Below are 19413 nucleotides of genomic sequence, written 5' to 3'. Positions count from 1 at the left end.
CTTGTATGTTATGTGTTGTATGTTTTGTTCATCCTTAATCGTAAGCATGATGTCCTTAGTCTAGGTTAGGCTAGCATTGCCTTAGACTTATGACCCGTGTGGGCTAGATAGCCTTGACTTTCTGCCGACGTCGTTCGGATGACTTAGCTCCTTGTAGACTGGAGTAGCAGACTTGAGTCTGATAGTTTGAGACTAAATTAGGCGCTATCGCTGCTTGGTGCACTTTTGTATCTTTTCCTTTTAATTATGTGGTTCCGACGCGTTTTGAAGGTTCAGTACATCACTAGAGGCGTGGAGACTTTCTGTGATTCCTTAGAGTGGACGGCGTTCCACGTTGGCTGTTGTTGGATTGGATCCTATTGGAGATACCATCACCCCTGGGGTCGTTCTCTCTAACTGGGATGAGAGCGTATTGTTGGTTAGGTAGACTGGGTTATTTCGGCGATCGCCCTCAGGCCTCTCTTTCTAGCTGGGCTGGGAGTGTGTTGCTGGCTGGGTGTCCCCGGGTCGCTCTTTCTAGCTGGGTTAGGAGCTGACTGCATGATAGGACGACTTGTGATATCTACCTCACCCACGGGTCTTTCTTTCTAGCTGGGCTGGGAGTGGACTGTTTGGTTGGGTGCCCCCTGGGTAACTTTTTCTAACTGGGTTGTGAGTGCACTGATGGCTGGGTGGATTTTGATGGATTATCTTGGTTACTTTGGGCTGGGAGCTCGATTTTCTTCTTTCTCAGTACACTTAGCTATTCTGTGTACCTGTCGGGCTTATGGGGGTTCGTTCAGGTTTTATTTAAACTTGCGCACGAGTGTACCTTCTGGGCTTATGGGGTCCAGTTAGGTTTAGTTTAATTGTACTTAGTTTATTTTTGGTATGCTCGTGTGCTTTCTTTCATATCCGTTTTGACCTCTCTGCGTCTAGATTCAATCCTTTCTTATTGTTTTTACCATTTTTGCTCAGTCGGGCTTTGATGCCTACTGAGTACATGTTGTTTTGGTACTCATGCTGCACTCTGCACCTATTTTGTGATACAGGTCCCAGTACCAGTTACCAGTGGTGATTAGCTTCAGCCTTCTTTTGCAGCTGTGATTCGGAGACGAGGGTGAGCACTTGGCGTTTTGGGTTTGTCTTGTCTCCTTCTTTTGTTTTAGCTAGTCTTGTTGCCTTTGAGACATGCTTTGTTGGGGTCTACTTTTGGGACTTGTACTCTTTATTAGATAGCTCTGTACTAGTGACCTCCAGGTTCTGGGAGGGATTTCTGTATATATTTATTTTGGGTTGCTTCCGCATTGTTGTCCTTGTTTAGATTATTGTTTTCGCTAGTTTCTGCCCTTACGCTCGTTACTTGATGTTCTGGGTTATAGGTTGGCCTACCTACTGGTAGGGTATACTAGGTGCCATCATAACTTGAGAAATCAGGTCGTGACAGGAATGGCGGGAGTAACTTATATAGAAGAGCCTGATAGCTTTCTTGAAACTTTGACAAGAAATGACATACTTTGTATGCTTCATATTACACACGTGGATACGAAAGAAGATTTGTGGGAATATACCATCATTTCATCGGTTCCTACTTTTTAAATTTTACTGTAATGACCCTCAAGGTCATTTTCTCCTTTCTACATTCATTTCGTCGTTTAGAGCATTCTTATAGTGATCTCAAGTCATTTATGATTTATTGGAACTGACAGTTCGTTACTTGGACATTCGTTTCGTTTTTGTGCAAGTTTCCATATTTTGTACCTTTTGAAACTTGAACGGTTGACTTCGGTCAAAAGTTTAAAAAGACGGCCTCAAAATGCAATTCTGAAGGTTTTGTTTGCTCCAAAACATTAAGTTTGGTTTAGAAGAACCTTTGGTGCGAATCTCGAGGCATTTGGGCTCATTCAGAGCCCCCTTGTGAAATTTAGCTTAAAATGGAGTTTGGGTATGGATGACGACCTTGTTTGGAAGTTTCAACATCTCCGTTGAGTCTGAAATGACAACTTTAGTGGGTAACATATCTCCTTATTTTTTTTTTTAATAAACCTCCTTGAGCATGTTACTTTTATCTTTTAAATCTTTAGTAGTTTAACATTGTGTATATTTTTCAATGATAGAAATTTAGAGACGATCATAGTTAGAAATTAAGATATGTGTTAGAGATGATAAAAATATTATATTTATCCAAAATGTTTTTTATAATTTTAGATTATAAAACAAAACAAAAAAAAAAACAGATAAGGTAATGGTCATCATGTATATCATTTAGTAAAGAAAATTTTAAAAATAATTCGCTACAACTCAAAATTGTGTTATATCACTAACTTTAAATTCTTAAATATATGTATAATATTTAACTTATAGTTGGGGGTCCAAAAAAATATTTTTAGCTCAAATGATATATAAACTGATTTATTTTTAGAGAATTTACAATAGATGTCCATTTTGGTATAGAGCAATTAATCCTTCTTGTGGATCGAAATTTTAGTTATTTCATGCTCTTATATTCATGTTACTTCATGCAACAAATCTATCCTTTCAATATTTAATTATTTTAAATAATTTTAAAGGTTGTTTTCAACATGATATAACAAATCTCATTTAAGAAGGTATGTAGGTCTAGAATTAAGGTAGAATGTTACTAGATAGTTGAGTGTCGTTGCAACTTTGTTGAGAGAGGTAAAGGCAAGTCTCTTCCTCCTCTTTTCTAGTGAAAGCCCCATGTCTTTATTCGGTAAACACATGAAAATGATTCTTCTACTTTAGAAGAAAGATGTACATGATTAAGTGCAAGAAGAACCACTGGACTAGTAAAAATGATCAATCTGGAGAACAAGCTAACCTCAACAAAATTTACTTTCAAATATTGAATCAGTTTAAATCATTGCATAATGTATATTGTTTAACGTTGCTTCATAGTATTGTGAGCCCTTTGAGTCAAAAGAAAGAGAAGACATAAAGTCACCACTGAAGTTGTCCCAAATTTTCAAAAAGACACCTTAACTTTGCAACCGTCCTATTACCCACTAAACAATTCTAAACAAATATTATTATATCATTTTTCGTTCACCTAACATAGAGAGTGGTGTGCACTCTCTCAAAGAGCATGACCAACCTAAAATAACTAATATAATTTTATTTTTACAAGTATTTATTATGAAATATATTTTCTTATTTTTCTTATTATTTTAACTCTTTTTCCTTTTTATTTTTTCTCTTTTTTTCTTCTTTCTTCAAAAATTAATTGTCATCTCCATCCATTGAAGCTTCTCACTTTCAATGTCACCACTTTACCATAACTTCACCTTCCTCTTTTTACTACTATTAATTTTACTTTCTTTAATGTTAAAACTTTATCTAAATATTTTCTTACATTTCATTTGATAAACCCATTAGATTTCAAGATGATTAGGAAGTATCATATGGTTTTTTTTAATCTGATTTCAATTAAGTTCTTTCAATTTTCGGGGAATTCATTGATTCTTTTAAAATTATCATTTCTAATTTTGAAGTTATATGAAAAGGAGTAGTTGATGATTCAAAATTTAAAATTTTCTTAGAATAATAATTAATTTTGTTATCAATAATTCAATAAAGTCTAAAAAATAGTATGAATTCTATAAAGAATTTGACCAGAGAAGAAGAAGAAAAGAAAAATAATGGGAGTGGGTTCAATTTGACATGGGGTGGGAGGTGAAGAAAAAAAAAATGGAGGGATGAATCACTTGAAAGTGGGAGGTGGAAGATGAAGTGAAGATAAATCAAAATTAAAATAAGTCAAAAAGTGAGAGAGAGAGAGAGAGAGAGAGAAATAAAGAAAAAAAAAGATAAAGGAAAAACTTAAAATGAAAAAATTATTACATTTTTAACTAAATTAACACGTGTCATGTAATGATTGGTGTGTGAACACACTTGCTTCTTAAAATCTGAGGCTGATCGAAAAATGATATAATAATATCTATTCAAAATTATTTAGTGGGTTAATAGGACGGTTGCAAAGTTAAGGTGTCTTTTTGAAAATTCGAGACAACTTCAATGGTGACTTTATGTCTTTTCTCCAAAAGAAAAGGAAAAGAAATACGATCATGCATCATGTACAAGCACGAAAAGATCATAAAAACATTGTTATGAATATGTATAAACAGCCAAAAACAGTAACTTGTAGAAGGCTTGAAACTTTGACAAGAAATGACATACTTTGTCTGCTTCATATTACGCGAGTGGAATAATGTGGATACCAAAGAATAATTGTGGGAATATACAAACTTTCAAATACCAACACAAACAATCCATTCCTGTGGGGACACATTGTGCGACTAGTTAAAACAGTAATAGCTAATAATTTGAAAATCTCCAATTCAAACCCCACCAGGGATCATTCATAAAGTTCCATCACTTGCATTGCAACAATCTTGCAATTTAGTTAATACAAAAGTTAAAAAGTAGCTAAAAGAAGGGATAAACTTATTCTATAGTGGACTCATTTTCATCTCTTTTTCGTTTTCCCTCTCTCTTCCTTAGTTTATCCAAATCGTTTAAAACCATCTTCATTGTTGGCCTTTCGCCTGGATCAGTACTCACGCAATGGCAAGTCAGCAACGTGATATCAGATACAGTTTGATCATCAGCATCTTCGAAGCATTTATGAACAAAAGAGCCCGCTTTACAATTATCGAGAACGGAAGGATTAGAACCAAGCTTCGTTTTGGTTATCAACTCCATCAGTAGAAGACCAAATATATAAACATCAGATTTCATCGTCCAACGCCAACCTGCATTGGTCCAGGAAAATAAGAATACAACTGTTTTTCAGCAGACAAATTATTTGTCCACAATATGAATATGCAGAAACACACACACAAACACACAAAAAAAAAAAAGTGGTGGCCTTTAATATAGGAAATCTGGAACCAAACAACAAAATAGATGAAGTATTACATATCATGCATTACGCAGACGATTATAGGAAAACTTTGATGTATAATATGAAACATCAGAGACGATGACGATGGAGTGTAAGTAAACATGCCTTTAGAAACATCCTCAGGATATCTGCCAACAACATAATCAAGAGGAATTACAGAATCCTCGTTGACACGATTGCAAATGTAACCAAAGTCAAACACTTTAATATTCACTTCCTGCAATCAAAAAACAAATATATAGTAACTCATCAAGAATCTCCAGATTTCCAAAGGAAATATAAAGTTGAGAAGAGAGCCAAATGCTTTTAAATTGAACCTTATCTATCATAATGCATGAAGCTGTGATACTGCCAACTGCAATTTTATTTTTATGCAACCATGCCAACAGATCTGCAAGTTGAGTTGCCACATTCATCCGCTTATCCCACCCAAAGTCATCTGACGAACAAGAAAAAGAAGAGATAAAGGAGGTGCACAAGCATGCAAAATTCATACTAAACAGCCATCCAACATAATACTTAAGGTAACTTAAATACCAGCCGGAAGCACATCAGACAAAACCGTGGTAAGTTCCTCATCATAGACAACTGCAAGCCTCCTATCGCAACAGTACCTAGATAACTTTGCTAAATGTGGATGCACATTTGCTGTTTCATATAACTCAATCTCATCCTACAAAAAAACTCTTGACATCATCCATTCAACCCAAAATAATAGACAAGAAAATCAAATTAAAGTGTATCTACACATACACAAAATTTAGATGGACGATAAGCATATGCTCTGTCCAAAGGAAGGAAAAAATCCCATGTTTTTACAATCACTGATCGCTTTTCAGATCCTTCAGTAATGGTTCCACGGAACAATCTGCCTGATTGTGTATACTGAATCAAGCAAGTCTCAAAGTTAGTAATATTTTCTAACTCGGAGTAGCTGCAAGGCTTCACCACACCATCTATCACCGGCAGAATTGGGAACTTGCAGCTGCATTTGGCAACCAGAAAAGACAGTCAGAGAAGAACCTCTAACATTGTGGATGTGAAGCTTCACAAGTGCAGTCAGCAAAGAGAAAGCTGGAGCAAGTAAACATTGGTCTTAGATACTGGACAGGGTTCTGGTCAGTCTATGTATCTATTTGGTTGCATTGGTAGGCGTAAAGGTTTTGCACAAAAGGGATAAGTAAGAACTATTTGAAGCTTGAAAAGGTGATTCTTTCACCAAAGCCCAATTCACATCCGGTTACTTTTAATTGAAGTGCAAGGACCAGATGAGACAAACTCTAATTAACTTATCTAGAAAAAAAAAAAGAAGAAGAAACAAACTCTCTGCTTCAGACATATTATCAAGGCTGTTAAAAACGTTGAAAATATAGAAAAGTGTCATGATACTTGGGGTTATAAGCAACCCGTGCTTTAGTCAATACTATGCACATATAAATAGAAGTATCAGATTTATCATGAAATTTGCTAATTTTATGTTGGCGGCAGTGTGAAAGCCCAAAGCTATTTTAATGCTCCTTTAAGTTGAATTAATACTCATTTGATGATGATTATAAGGGATGATTAACTTCCTAAGTCTTGAGACCGCATTGTGGGGTTACAACGATATAAGAACAATTATTAATTAAATAAGTTACTGATGGGCTGAAAACCACCAGAGATTGGATAAATGATGCAATCAAATGAATAGGGTTTGGAGAGAAAAGTACTCCTTTCCAGTTCATAACTTGTGTGAGCAGGGAACAAGTGAATTTAAGATCGAAGTTACAAATTCATCAAATAATCAGGTATAAATATCCAACATGACTAATGCAGACTTATAGAGTAACAAATTCATTTTTGCGTTCTGACTTTTATGGAATTAGAGGTCAATATGATCGTCTATAACTTGGATGATGCCCAAGTATATATATTTTTCTAACTAACAAGATTGTCAAACGAAATCCTAATTCAAATTCTAAAGTGGAAGAACACAGGATTTGATGGCTGCAACTTATTTGATGGCCGCAACTTCCACAACATGACTTTAGATTTAAACTAGGAGAGAGATTTTCAATTTTCTTGGTGATGTTGACAGGAAGTTAAGACTTAAGAATTAAACTAACGGTTATCCAACAAAAATCTAAGAAGAGTAATTGGGTGTATATTATCATCTAATATGCTACAACTTGAGCTGGCTATACGTGAATAGTCCAGCTAGTACTCAATGCCATTAAGAGTTCTTTCATGACCTTTGACTTGGAAATAAAGCATGCACTTAGATCATTGCTTTAAGTTAGCATCTGCAAGGAATTTATTTTAATCTTTATTCAACCATCAAGACTTTAGCCTCTCCATGTAGGAATTGCATATAATTCATTTCTTAGGAAGTATTCAATCTTTACATTTGAGAGGAATATTTTATGATCTTAGTGTATACCAAATCTTTTTTTTTTTTTTGATGACAAGGGAAACCCGCAGCCGCTACCCTTTGGGTGCGCACAGGGTAAAAACCCCGCTCCTATGCAATAGCTCGCAAACCACACAGGAGAGATACTAGGTAAGCCTGGTGCGACGAGCTTGACCCAGAAGGCAAACCCCTTGCTTTCGCAAGCAAGGTGTTTCAAACTTGAGACCTCCAACATGGAAGTCCCAAGCTCAAACCACTGGGCCACCCCGAAGGGTTAGTGTATACCAATTCTTTAGAACTCCCAGGGTTAAATTGTTCTTTAAGTTGAATAGCTTTTTGTCATGCTTAAATAACAGTTCATGAATTAATAGTTCTGGTTCTTATCTGTTTAAGATATGGAACTTTAAGGCTTAACTCAAGAACATTGGAAGTGCCTGGTAAATACTTTGGGACTAAGGTAAGTTAAGGCTTACTCTCCTAATGGGAAATTCCGTTAGAACCCTTGTGCTCCATATATATGATAATATCCCCACGTTATGTCTTCTTGTGTTCAAGTACTTAGTTCACACCATCATTTTTATTCAGTGTGACTATATACGAAAACACGACAGTATTATATGCTTATGTGTATCACTGTTTGTTATGTGTCTTGTTGTGATACATATGTTCAGTTTCAACATTCACTCATACATTCAAATGGGAGAGCTAGTCGTGTCGTATTATATGCTTGTGTATCACTGTTTGTTATGTGTCTTGTTGTGATACATATGTTCAGTTTCAACATTCACTCATACATTCAGATGGGAGAGCTAGTTGATCTCCCCTTGCATGAGCGCCACTAAGGCCAAGGTTAGCTACCCACACGCTCGTTTTTTGAGACTGGTAACGTGTGTGTGTATATATATATATAAATATATGAATTAGATCTGCAACATGACAGTGCTATCTACAATTACAAAAACCCAACCATGCTTAGGACTACAGCTTCACAAGGAACCTATCATATCAACTAGTGATTTAGTCTCCTCTACATAGCTTTCTTTACAGCAAAAAAGGAACAAAAGAATACAATTCAATTTGACTTTCTGCACAGGATTGCTTTTGTCTTCAAAAATTTTGTAGTTCCTCTCGTTCCAAATTGTCCACCATATACAAGCTGGGACAAGTTTCCACCACTTCTTTTGTCTCACTGCACCGCCATTATAGTTCCAACACTTCAATAAATCACAGCTTGTTGCTGGTATAGACCATCTTAATCCTACCAAGTTCAAAAAAAGTTGCCACAAATTGTCCAGTTATAGGACAATGTAGAAACAGGTGGCTATTGTTTTCTCTGGCTGCACCACACACAACATCTAGAGCATTCTTCTTAAGTTTTCTTGAGTGAGACATGCTTCTCTTGCTACAAGCCAAGAAAAACATAAGCCTTTGTAAGGGGGCTTAGTTTCCAGATGAACTTCCATGGCCATTGGTCAAATTGTGCATTTTGTCTAATCTGGTAGCTGTATGCAGATTTGACAGTGTAGACGTAGGGACTATTGTTTGTTGGGGAGATAGGCTGACACTCCCCTGTGAGTGTGGCTAGATCTCAAATACGTCGGGCCAAAATGTGTAATTCGATTTCTGTTACAATTCAGCTATGACCTTAAAGCTTCATGCTTCAATTTTTCGCTTGCATGTTCAGCTTATAATTTCTCTGTTATTAGTTATAAACTTTGAATTGCTTACATGCTTTATATGGATGTACATTCTTCTTGGTATTTTTATTCCAAAAGGACTCGCTCTGACTTCTTAAGAGGTAGCCTATGAGATTTTTTGGGTGTCCTATTGGTGGTACTTAGTCTGTGAGGGCCCTTCCGTTTTTCTTGGATGCAGATATAACTTATCACATTTCAAACACTACCGGATAGGACTAGCTTTCAGCCCAGCATTTTCCTACTTTTCTTCTCAGTGGGAATTCAGACTCCCTTATGTACATTGATTTAATATTCTGGGTATGTCCGTGGACATATGCTCTTGTTGCCTAGTGGGTTACATTGGTTTCACGTTTTAGTTTTTAATCTTCTCCTGACAATTCCACGTTTCATATTTTCATATCTAATACAAATTTCACTATGCTTAGATAATCCCTATAAGGTAGTTATTTCTAATAAATTTAGTATATGCTATGACCAGACAACTTAATTCAGGGATCACTCGACGGGTAGCTTAGGCCAAGTGCCAATCACGGCCTACCCCAGTTTTGGAGTGTGACAAGTTAATATCAGGGCAACCAGGATTATGCGTCTTTGAGAGTCACGAGTAGTGTCTTGTAGAGTCCTATGCATGAGTGTGCAGCACGCCACATCTTATACTTGGGAGGATATAAGACATATTAGGAAAACTCTCTTCCTAGCTTCGTATATCGTGTGTATAGTTAACATTTCAATAGTTGATCTCTTATTTCAGAAACAATGGTCATAACCAAATCAGCCTCCTCCTCTGTTGTTAACCATGTTGGCATACCAACAGCTAATCATCAAGAGGTGCCCCCAACTGCACCTGTTGCAGCTAGAGGGGGGGAAAGGCAAAGGTGGAGGTGGAGGTCGTGGACAAAATGTCAGAGGAACGGATGCTAATGCTAGGAGTTACCAAGGTCAACCCCAACAACCTGATGCTGGAATTGACAGGATTCTTGAATTTTTGGAGTCATTAGACCCTCCAGTAAGTGATCCAGCGTCCCCTGTCCATGAGTTGCACCGGTCCATTAGCCAACTCGGGATCAACATAATTTGGATACATAAGTGGTAAAAGATGACTTTCAGGCTCCCCTAGCTTATGTAGCCCCATGGGAAGCTACTACTTCACCTGCAGCTAGAATCACACCACGAGACTTCATTAGGCTTCATCCTCCCACTTTCACAGGGTAGAGACAATGCAATTTTTGGAGGATATTAAAGAAATGTTTATTTCCTTAGGTTGTCTTGATAGTCCGGCTACTGAGTTGATTAGGTATAAGTTGACTCCGGCAACATGTATCTAGTAGAGGACTTACAAGAAAAGTAGGGGTCCGATATCTGCCACCAATCTCTTGGCTACAGTTCAAACAGGCTTTCCTCAGAACATTCATGCCAAGTAGCTGACATGAAGAACTCAGATGAGAATTTGACGATATTAGACAGGGCAAGATGACCTCTACCGAGTATGCAATGGAATTTAACAAAGTTAGCAGAGCATGCCCCATTTTAATCTCTACAAAAAAGGGAAAAGATCAAAAAAATTGCATATGGCCTTAACCCGTACACATCTAGGGATATTGCCTCACACATGGATGATAAGTCCTTTCTCCATGTAGTGGACATAGCCAAGCGAAAAGAGAGTTTCGAAAAAACTATCAAACAGGGAAGCTAACAAGAAAGCAAAGAATGCATGTGGTTAAAGCGCGCAAACAGGTGGAGCATAGAATAGAAATCATGCAACCCAAAGTAAATCAATGGTTAATTCTTCACCTTATCCAGCCCTAGTTAGGCAACACCGGCAGACTCAGACTCGATCTTCCTTTCCTATTTGTTCTATATGTAATAAGAGACATCTCGGCAAATGCCTTTTTGGGTCAAAGAGGATGCTACTGTAATGATCCAGGTCACCTTAAGAGAGATTGCCCATGGCTTGGGCAAGCTCAAGGGAAGGCACCAGCCACTCAAGCAGCATAAACAGGCACTACATTGGCTGCAACTCTAGCCTGAGTACCTAATACACAGGTTAGGCATGGTACAAGTACAGTGGAGCTCAAGAAAGAGGCAGACCGGTTAAACTTGATGTTCTAGATAGGCAGAATTTTGTGGCGGCTGTCACAGTTATTACATTTACTCTCTAAGTTTGTAATCGTGATGCTTATGTATTAATTGATCATGGTTCAACTTAATCCTATGTGTGTTATTTTTCTGTCAGGTTTGCGAAAGCACCAGAAGATCTATCATGCACATTTAAGGTTTCCACACCTATATGGGAATCTGTACAAGTTGACGACATATTCAAAGATTATGTTACTATAGTGCAAGGTCGAGAAACATTAGCAGATTTGAACTTGTTGGATATGGTTGACTTCGATGTTATCGCCAGCATGGACAGGTTATCCTCTGTCACGCTACAGTTGATTGTCATGAAAAAATAGTTAAATTCTCTTTTATTGGAAAAGATCTAGTTATAATCAAAGGTGAAGTGGGTACGCCTGTGGGTTAGTTTATTTCTTCCCTTAAGGCCAATAAGCTAGTAACGGGTATTTGGAGTATCTAACTCATGTGCAGGATATCAAAGTTGACTCCCCAATCTTGAGTCTGTACCAATTGTTAAGGAGTTTCCAGAAGTGGTTTCCATATGATCTTCCAAGGATACCACCAGATATGGAGATCGAGTTTGGCATAGACACATTGCCAAGGATGAGGCCAATCTTTATCCCTCCTTATAGAATGGTTCTAGCTGAGCTAAATCAACTCAAGAGGCAACTACAAGACCTTTTAGATAAGGGTTTATACAGTCAAGTGTTACACCATGGGCGCTTCAGTGTTGTTTGTAAAGAAAAAGGATGTTTCCATGTGAATTCGTGTACAAATATCCTCGACTGCGAATATATGACTTTTTTATCAATTACATGGTGCTAAGCATTTCTCCAATATAGACTTGAGACTGGATACCATCAATTGGATTTTTATTTTTTTTATGACAAGGGAAACCCGCAGTCGCTACTCTTTGGGTGTGCACAGGGTTTTTACCCTCGCTCTTATGCAATAGCTCAAAAAAAACATAGGAGAGGTAACCCACACTAGGCAAGTCTGGTGCGATGAGCTCGACCCAAAAAGTAAACCCCTTGCTTTCGCTTTCGCTGGCAAGGGGTTTTGACCTTGAGACCTCCAACATGGAGAAAGGACTACTAGGCCACCCCGAAGGATCCATCAATTGGAAATTAGAGAAGCAAACATCTTGAAAACAAGCTTTAGGACTCACTATTGTCACTATGAAATTTCATTGACGTCCTTTAGGTTGATAGATTTATAACACTTTTTGGGCTTTAGATTTATCATGCCACAAAACATCAAAGATGCATTTGAAAGTTGGAGTAAATGGAAAGTTGATAGCCCCATCAAGATGGAAAGTTAGATTTATTTCTAAATATGTGGTGTCACTACCTCCGTCGGGTGTTGTGCGACATTTACATAGATCACAAGAGCTTACAATATGTATTTAAACAAAAGGAATTGAACCTAAGACAATGGAGATGACTAGAGTTGTTTAAGGATTATGACTGTAATATCCTCTGTCATCCGGGCAAAGCTAATATTGTTGTCAATGCCATGAGCAGAAGGACCATGGGAAGTTTGGCAAGGATGTCAATGGTTGAACATTGAATAGTAAAGGACGCCCAACAAATAGCTAGTCGAGGGTCCGTCTTGATGAAGTGAATTATGGAAAGCTTATAGCAACTATGATTTCCAGGTCTACCTTGATGGATAAGTTAGGATCAAACAGTTTGATGATGCAAGCTTGCGTGATCAAAAGGAAGGGATCCTCAAGGGTAAGATCAAGAATTTTAGACTAGATAAAAATAGTGTGATAAGACTAGATGGTCGCCTATGTGTCCCTGATGTTGATGGCCTACAAATGGGCAATTATGGAAGAAGCTCACAGCTCCAAGTATTCAGTACATCCATGTTCTACTAAATGTATCATGAATTGAAAGATACCTATTGGTGGAAACAATATGAAACGATGCATTGCAAATTATGTGTCTCACTGCCTAAATTGTCGGCAAGTGAAAGCTGGAACATCAAAAACCAGGTGGTCTAGCTCAAGTTCTTAAATACCATAATGGAAGTGTGAACAAATAAATATGGATTTTGTGATTGGCTTACCACTAACCTTTGAGAAACATGACTCCATTTGGGTCATAGTAGACCGACTCACTAAGTCAACTCCCTTTTTCCCAATCAAGACAACCTACATAACTCCAAAGTACGCAACATTATACCTAAAGGAAATTGTTCAGTTAGATGGCTCTCCCGTGTCCCTTATTTTTGATAGGGGTGCATAGTCCACCACCCAGTTCTGGGAGAGTTTACAAGAATGTCTTAGTACCAGGGTTAATCTAAGCACGACCTTTCACCCCGGACATATGGGCAAGCTGAGCAAATGATTCAAACCTTAAAAGATATGTTGAGAGCATGTGTTCTTGATTTTAAGGGAAATTGGGATGGCCACTTGTCGTTGATAGAATTTGCTTACAATAACAAATATCAGGCAAGTATACAGATGGCTCCATTTGAGGTCGTATATGGAAGATGATCGGTCCAACCATAGTACAAGATGCCCTGAATAAGGTGAAACTGATTCAAGAACTTAAAAATCTCAGAACTGTCAAAAGTCATATGCAGATGTAACATGTGATCTCGAGTTCAAGGAAGGTGACGATGTATCTTTGAAAGTGTCACTGATGAGGTGTATCATGAGGTTTGACATGAAAGACAAGCTTAGCCCGAGGTATACATGACCTTGTCATATTCTAGAAAGGATCGGACTTGTGGCGTATTTACTAGCTTTACATCTAGAGTTATCGTCTGTACACCCAATTTTACATGTATCTAGGCTAAAATAATATTTTCAATATGGTGGGCAATATGGAAAGAGAGGAACTCTAGGTGTTTTGATGTTTTGAGAGCATAGAAAATAGTGTGCAGAAAGTGAAGCTCAACTGCATTTTACTATTATGTTTTTGGTGTAATTAGTTATACTCAAATGATACTGTCTCTATAATTGATGTTTTAGACTCAATTTAGCCATAGAGCAGTACGAATTTGGGGCTTTTGTATATAAGGTTTCAGTACAACCCATGTACTGTTTTGTGATATAATACAACCTTACCAAGTTCCAAAAAAAAAAAAAAATTCAAAATATGAGTCATGTAATTGATAGGCAAGACATAAATTTTGATCCTACTTCATCCTGTGAAGAAGTTCCTCTACCTATACTAGATAAACAAGTTTGTAAAATTCGAACAAAAGATATTGCTTTGATAAAGGTAATGTGCATCAATTACTAAGTTAAGGAAGCTACATGGGAATCTGAGCACACTATAAAGTCAAAATACCCATACTTGTTTGGGACTCAGGTACATAACTCATGTTATGCTTTAAAATAAGAATTGTTTACCTAGATGATATTTGTTCTTATAATGAGGTGAAACGGATTTTGATGAGTGTATTGGTATTCCAAAATGTTAATGTTGTGAAATTGAATAGCTAGATACGCGAGGGTTGTAATTATGTTGATTGGACAGGTTGAAATTTTTTCAGATAGCTATCCCCAGTTACAGAGGAAACTCTATCAAAAAAAAATTCAAAATTTAAAGAGTAAAGATGGAAGAAGCGAGAGGCTGAGAGAGTTTGGACATGTGAAGAAGAGATGCACGAATGCCTCAGCACGAAGGTGCAAGAGGTTGCTAGGGATGGTTAAAAGAGAAGTAGAGGTAGACTGACAAAGTATTGGACAGAGGTAAATAGATAGGCCGTGACAACTTCAGCTTACCGGAATATGAACTTAGATAGGAGGTTATGAAGAACACAAATTAGGCTAGATAGTTAGTTAGGTAATTGAGAGTAGTCTTGCTTAATCCTTTATACTAGTAGTCGTAGTATTACTTTGAGAGTTTCTTGTTATTCCATTTTTGTGACTATTTGATGTTTCTTGCACTGAGATTATTGTAGTATTTTGTTGAAGGGATTGTTCCTTTTGAGTATGTTTTTTCATGCTAAAAAATCTCCTAATTTTAAAGCTCTCAGGCACATTTCCCAAAAACTTTCTCCTACTTTCTAGGAGAGAGAGAAACTTTCTTCTCTGGTGGGTCGCCTGAGAACCACCAATTTCCTTCTTGTCTATACAACTATCTCCTTCAGCGATAACAATTTTTTCTTTATCCTTTTACATCACTAGATGGATGTCTGGCGGGGAAGTTTGGTTCGACTGGGTGGAAAGAAGCAGGAACAGGATGAGCAAAATAACCCTCAACAAAAAGGTGACAGAGTGGATATGTTATATCCTAAACAAAGCATCGACTGACAACAAGAATGTTTTGAGAAGACGGAGGATAAAGGACCAGATGGCTGAGTACTTTGGAACAAGGAAGTTTAATGCTCATGGTAGGTACATGAATATTTTATCTCTCAAAGGAAAGGATAGAGCAGTCGTAATCCTACTAGAAGCATTTAATGTTGGATGGAGGGATGTTGCTGCTAAGATCGGTAACTTCACTAATGACCCCTCTACAATGCTCTTAAAAGCTCCATACAAGGATTATGACATTAACTATCTGTATGCAAAGGTAGTTGGAGATAGTAAATGGCAGCCACATAACTACAAAAAGGCAGAAATCAACTTAGTCGTTCAAACCAAACCTAGTACATCCGATCAAGACAGAGATATTCTCAGAAGACGCATCATCGGCACTTACGAATCTAAAGATGCCTACCCTCTTTGATGTAAGGAAGTTCATCAACATTGAAGAAAACTTTTGGGTGCATCAGAACCCAAATTAACAAAGTGCTATGCACCAATCAATGAGGAAATCTTGGAAGTTGAAGATGTGATGCCGCTACAGTCTAAACATCGAGAAGTGTTGCTAGAAAAGGAAAGGGAAAGTACTGTATGGGTGCATCAGAACCTTTTGAAACTCAGTAAGTAGTTTGGAATAGACTTCAAAGGCTAAAAAGAAACTCTAGTACTGCTCATGCAAATTGATGGAAGCAGACAAACTAGAGGAATGGAAATGAGTGTGGACATCAGGAGAAAAAGAAGCAAGTGTATGCAGGAATTGAAAAACTTGATCACTTTCGATGTCAAGTTCAAAAGTAGTGGAAACATAACAAAGGAGAGGGGGGGAAATCAGACAGACCAATGAAGCTAAACATAGTTTCATCGAATGTAAGGGGGCTGAATGACAAGGATAAGAAAAGGATAGTCAAGAATCAACTACTAGACTGGAAAGCAGACATCGTCAGCCTGCAAGAAACAAAGCTAGAAGGGGATTGTCAAGACCATATCAATCAGATTAGGGGAGGAAGATGGACAAGGTTTGCAACTCTAGAAGCCAACGGCACTAGAAGGAGGATAATTATGATGTGGGACAGCAGGGTGTGGAAGGGTGAAGTAATAATTATGATGTGGGACAATAGAGTGTGGAAGGGTGAAGTACTGCATATTGGTGCTTACTCTTTAACGTGCAAATTTGAAGCACTTAGACAGAAATTCTCATGCCATATAACTGGCGTCTTTGCACCAAATGGCAAAGTAGAACGGAGACTAATTTGGGATGAAAAAGGGGTTGTGAGAGGTTTATTGAAGGGTCCTTCGGCAATTTGTGGTGACTTTGGTGTTTGTGGACTCCAACTTGGAACTGCAACAAGAGATCCTCAGCAATGTAAGAATTTACAAATTTCATATAGGATAGGGAGTTGATCGACACACAGCTTGAAGGCGGTCATATACATGGTTTAGAGTTGACAACCAAGAGGCTACTTCAAGAATAGATAGGATCCTTTTTTCTTCTGAATGGGACGAGTGTTTCAGAGATATCAAACAAATACCTTGCAGAGGCTGACATCTAACAATGTGCCTATTGCACTTCAATGTGGTAGCTGGGAACTAACAAAGTCCTACTTTAGATTCCGAAGTTGGTGGTTGACATCTGAAGGTTTTTTGGACTAGGTTAGAGAATGGTGGAGTTCATTTGAGTTCACAAGGAGGCCTGATTTCATCTTAGTCTCTAAACTCAAAGCCCTTAAAGGTAAGCTTAAAGAGTGGAGTATGAATGAACAAGGGAATGTGAAACTAAAAAACTCTAGATTGCTTAATGAAATGGCAGTGCTAGTGTTCAGGATGTGTTGGAAGAAATTAAATTAAGTATTTAATTATATTTTTAGTAGCTTTATTTATTATTCTAGAATAGGATTTATGTTTCATAGCTTCATAAGGATTAGGTTAAGTTATAGTCATTACTTTGGAATAGGATTTAGGTCTCCTACTTTCATACGAATTAGACTTCCTATAGATGTAATAAGACTCCTATTTAAAGGGGCTTTTGATGAATAAATCAGCAAGTCATTTTTCAGCAAAATGCAAGAGATTAGAGTTCTCTCTTCCATTGAACTCTAATGTTTCAATCTCCCTTTGAAGAGCTGAAATTATATACAAAAATAAGTCGATCTAGGAAAGGCAAGGGAAAGTCGAAGTCAATTGATTTAGATTTTCCTATTCATCGTCCTGACTCAATCCTTCTCTAAGAGTCCTAACAACTAGACTCCATTCTAGAGACCAAGCCTCTTAGAATAGGAGTCATCTAAAAAGGCTTATACTTTCTTGGAACATGAAGAAGTTCTGAAAAATAAAGAGAGTGCATGGAGACAGAAATCAAGGGCCCTATGGTTAAAGGAGGGTGACAAAACACTAAGGGGTCGTTTGGTAGAGTGTATTAAAAAAAATAATGCATGCATTGCCTTGTGTATTACTAGTACTTTGTTTGGTACTCCTTTCCAACCTATGTATAACTAATGCTAGCATTAAATATACACCCTATTGTGTATTAAGGTGTGTATTGTTAATACCATGGATTTCTAGGTATTAGCAATGCAATGGTTTTAATTAAATTCTACAGAAAGTTATACAATGAGGAGGAAGATTGGAGATCAGCCAGAACTATCATTAACTGCCCCACTATTATGGAAAGAGAGAAAGCAACGCTACAGGAGATGTTTGATGAGCATGAAGTGTATAATTGTCTCAAGTTGTGTGCACCTAACAAAATCCGAGGTCTGATGGATACACAATGGGTTTTTCACACTAAGTGATAGGAGGTTTTAAAGTATGACATAATGGAGGCCTTCCACAATTTCCATGCCTAGGAAATGTTAGAAAAAAGCTTCAATGTCACTTACATAGCCTTGATCCCAAAAAACAAAAGGGCTAAGAAGCTAAAATATTTCAGACCAATAAGCCTTGTTGGGAGGTTCTACTAACTGATTTCAAAGATACTACCAGAGAGTACGAAAAGAGTGGTGGATTTCTTAGTAGATTCTCAACGGATGGCTTTCATTATAGGAAGACATATAATAGATGGAGTGTTGATAGCTAATGAGGCTGTAGATTCAAGAACCACTAAAGGAAAGCCTGGGATACTTTGTAAACTGGACATTGAGAAAGCCTATGATCATGTCAATTGGGGCTTTATACTTTCAGTTTTAAGGCAAATGGCTTTTGATGAAAAATGGATCAATTGGTGAAGTGCTACATACCTACTGTAAAGATTTCCATTCTCATTGAGGGGGCTGTAGGTTTCGATTTCTTTGATTCTCACAGGGGATCAGACAAGGATATCTCATTTCTCCATTCATTTTCATTCTGGCCATCGAAGGACTCAATAGTATGATTAAGGTGGCTAACTCCAGTGGGTGGGTATAAGAGTTTGAAGTGGCCAGAAAAAACAACCTAAGTATGAAGATCACCGACCTTCAATATGCAGATGACACCCTAGTTTTTTTTGATGTAGAAGAAGAGCGGCTAAAGTATTTAAGAGTGATTCTAATCCTGTTTGAAGACATTTCAGGTCTTCAAAAATTAATTGGAGAGAGAGTTACATATACCCCATAAACCATGTGCCCAATATGGAGCACCTAGCCATAATATTGGGAGGTGAAGTGGGAAGTCCCACTATCTACTTAGGTATGGCCCAAGGAACAAAGTCAAAATCCAAAGGATATGGGACTTAGTACCGGAAAAGTGTGAGAAAAAATTGACTAGGTGGAAGTCTCAGTATTTATCTCTGGGAAAGACTCACACTAGTAAATGCAGTTTTAGATGCACTACCAACTTACATGTTATCACTGGTTCCTACATTGTAGTATCATAGATCAGCTATGGAAGATTTTCATCAATCTTAGGGGCGTAGCATGGGCAATTCTAAGCAAGATTGTTGACACTCTTTTAAGTTGGGAGGAAGCTGAGCTGGAACTAGTATCAGAGAGAGATGGAGGATTATCCCTTCATGTATATGGTGGACAATTTGGAAAGAAAGAAATGATAGATGTTTTGAGGATAGGTG

General features: G+C 37.5%; 1 protein-coding gene across 2 annotated transcripts in view; it reads right to left on the bottom strand.

Moving 5' to 3' along the window:
* Positions 1 to 4168: 4168 nt before the first annotated feature.
* The window catches only part of LOC125859506 (LEAF RUST 10 DISEASE-RESISTANCE LOCUS RECEPTOR-LIKE PROTEIN KINASE-like 1.5), a 23078-nt gene continuing 7833 nt past the window's right edge, over positions 4169 to 19413 (bottom strand). Inside the window, exons 3-7 of one of the 2 annotated variants that reach the window (XM_049539279.1) lie at positions 5657 to 5888; positions 5441 to 5576; positions 5221 to 5342; positions 5009 to 5120; positions 4169 to 4751 (exon numbers count right to left, since the gene is read on the bottom strand). In XM_049539279.1, coding sequence (XP_049395236.1) covers positions 4444 to 4751; positions 5009 to 5120; positions 5221 to 5342; positions 5441 to 5576; positions 5657 to 5888 — 910 coding nt within the window. In that variant the 3' untranslated portion in view covers positions 4169 to 4443. The remainder of the gene's footprint in view (positions 4752 to 5008; positions 5121 to 5220; positions 5343 to 5440; positions 5577 to 5656; positions 5889 to 19413) is intronic. The other variant, XM_049539278.1, reaches the window with a different exon arrangement.

Source organism: Solanum stenotomum, chromosome 3, assembly GCF_019186545.1.
Source record: "Solanum stenotomum isolate F172 chromosome 3, ASM1918654v1, whole genome shotgun sequence".
Taxonomy (NCBI): Eukaryota; Viridiplantae; Streptophyta; class Magnoliopsida; order Solanales; family Solanaceae; genus Solanum; species Solanum stenotomum.
This window is presented reverse-complemented; position numbering and strand designations above follow the sequence as displayed.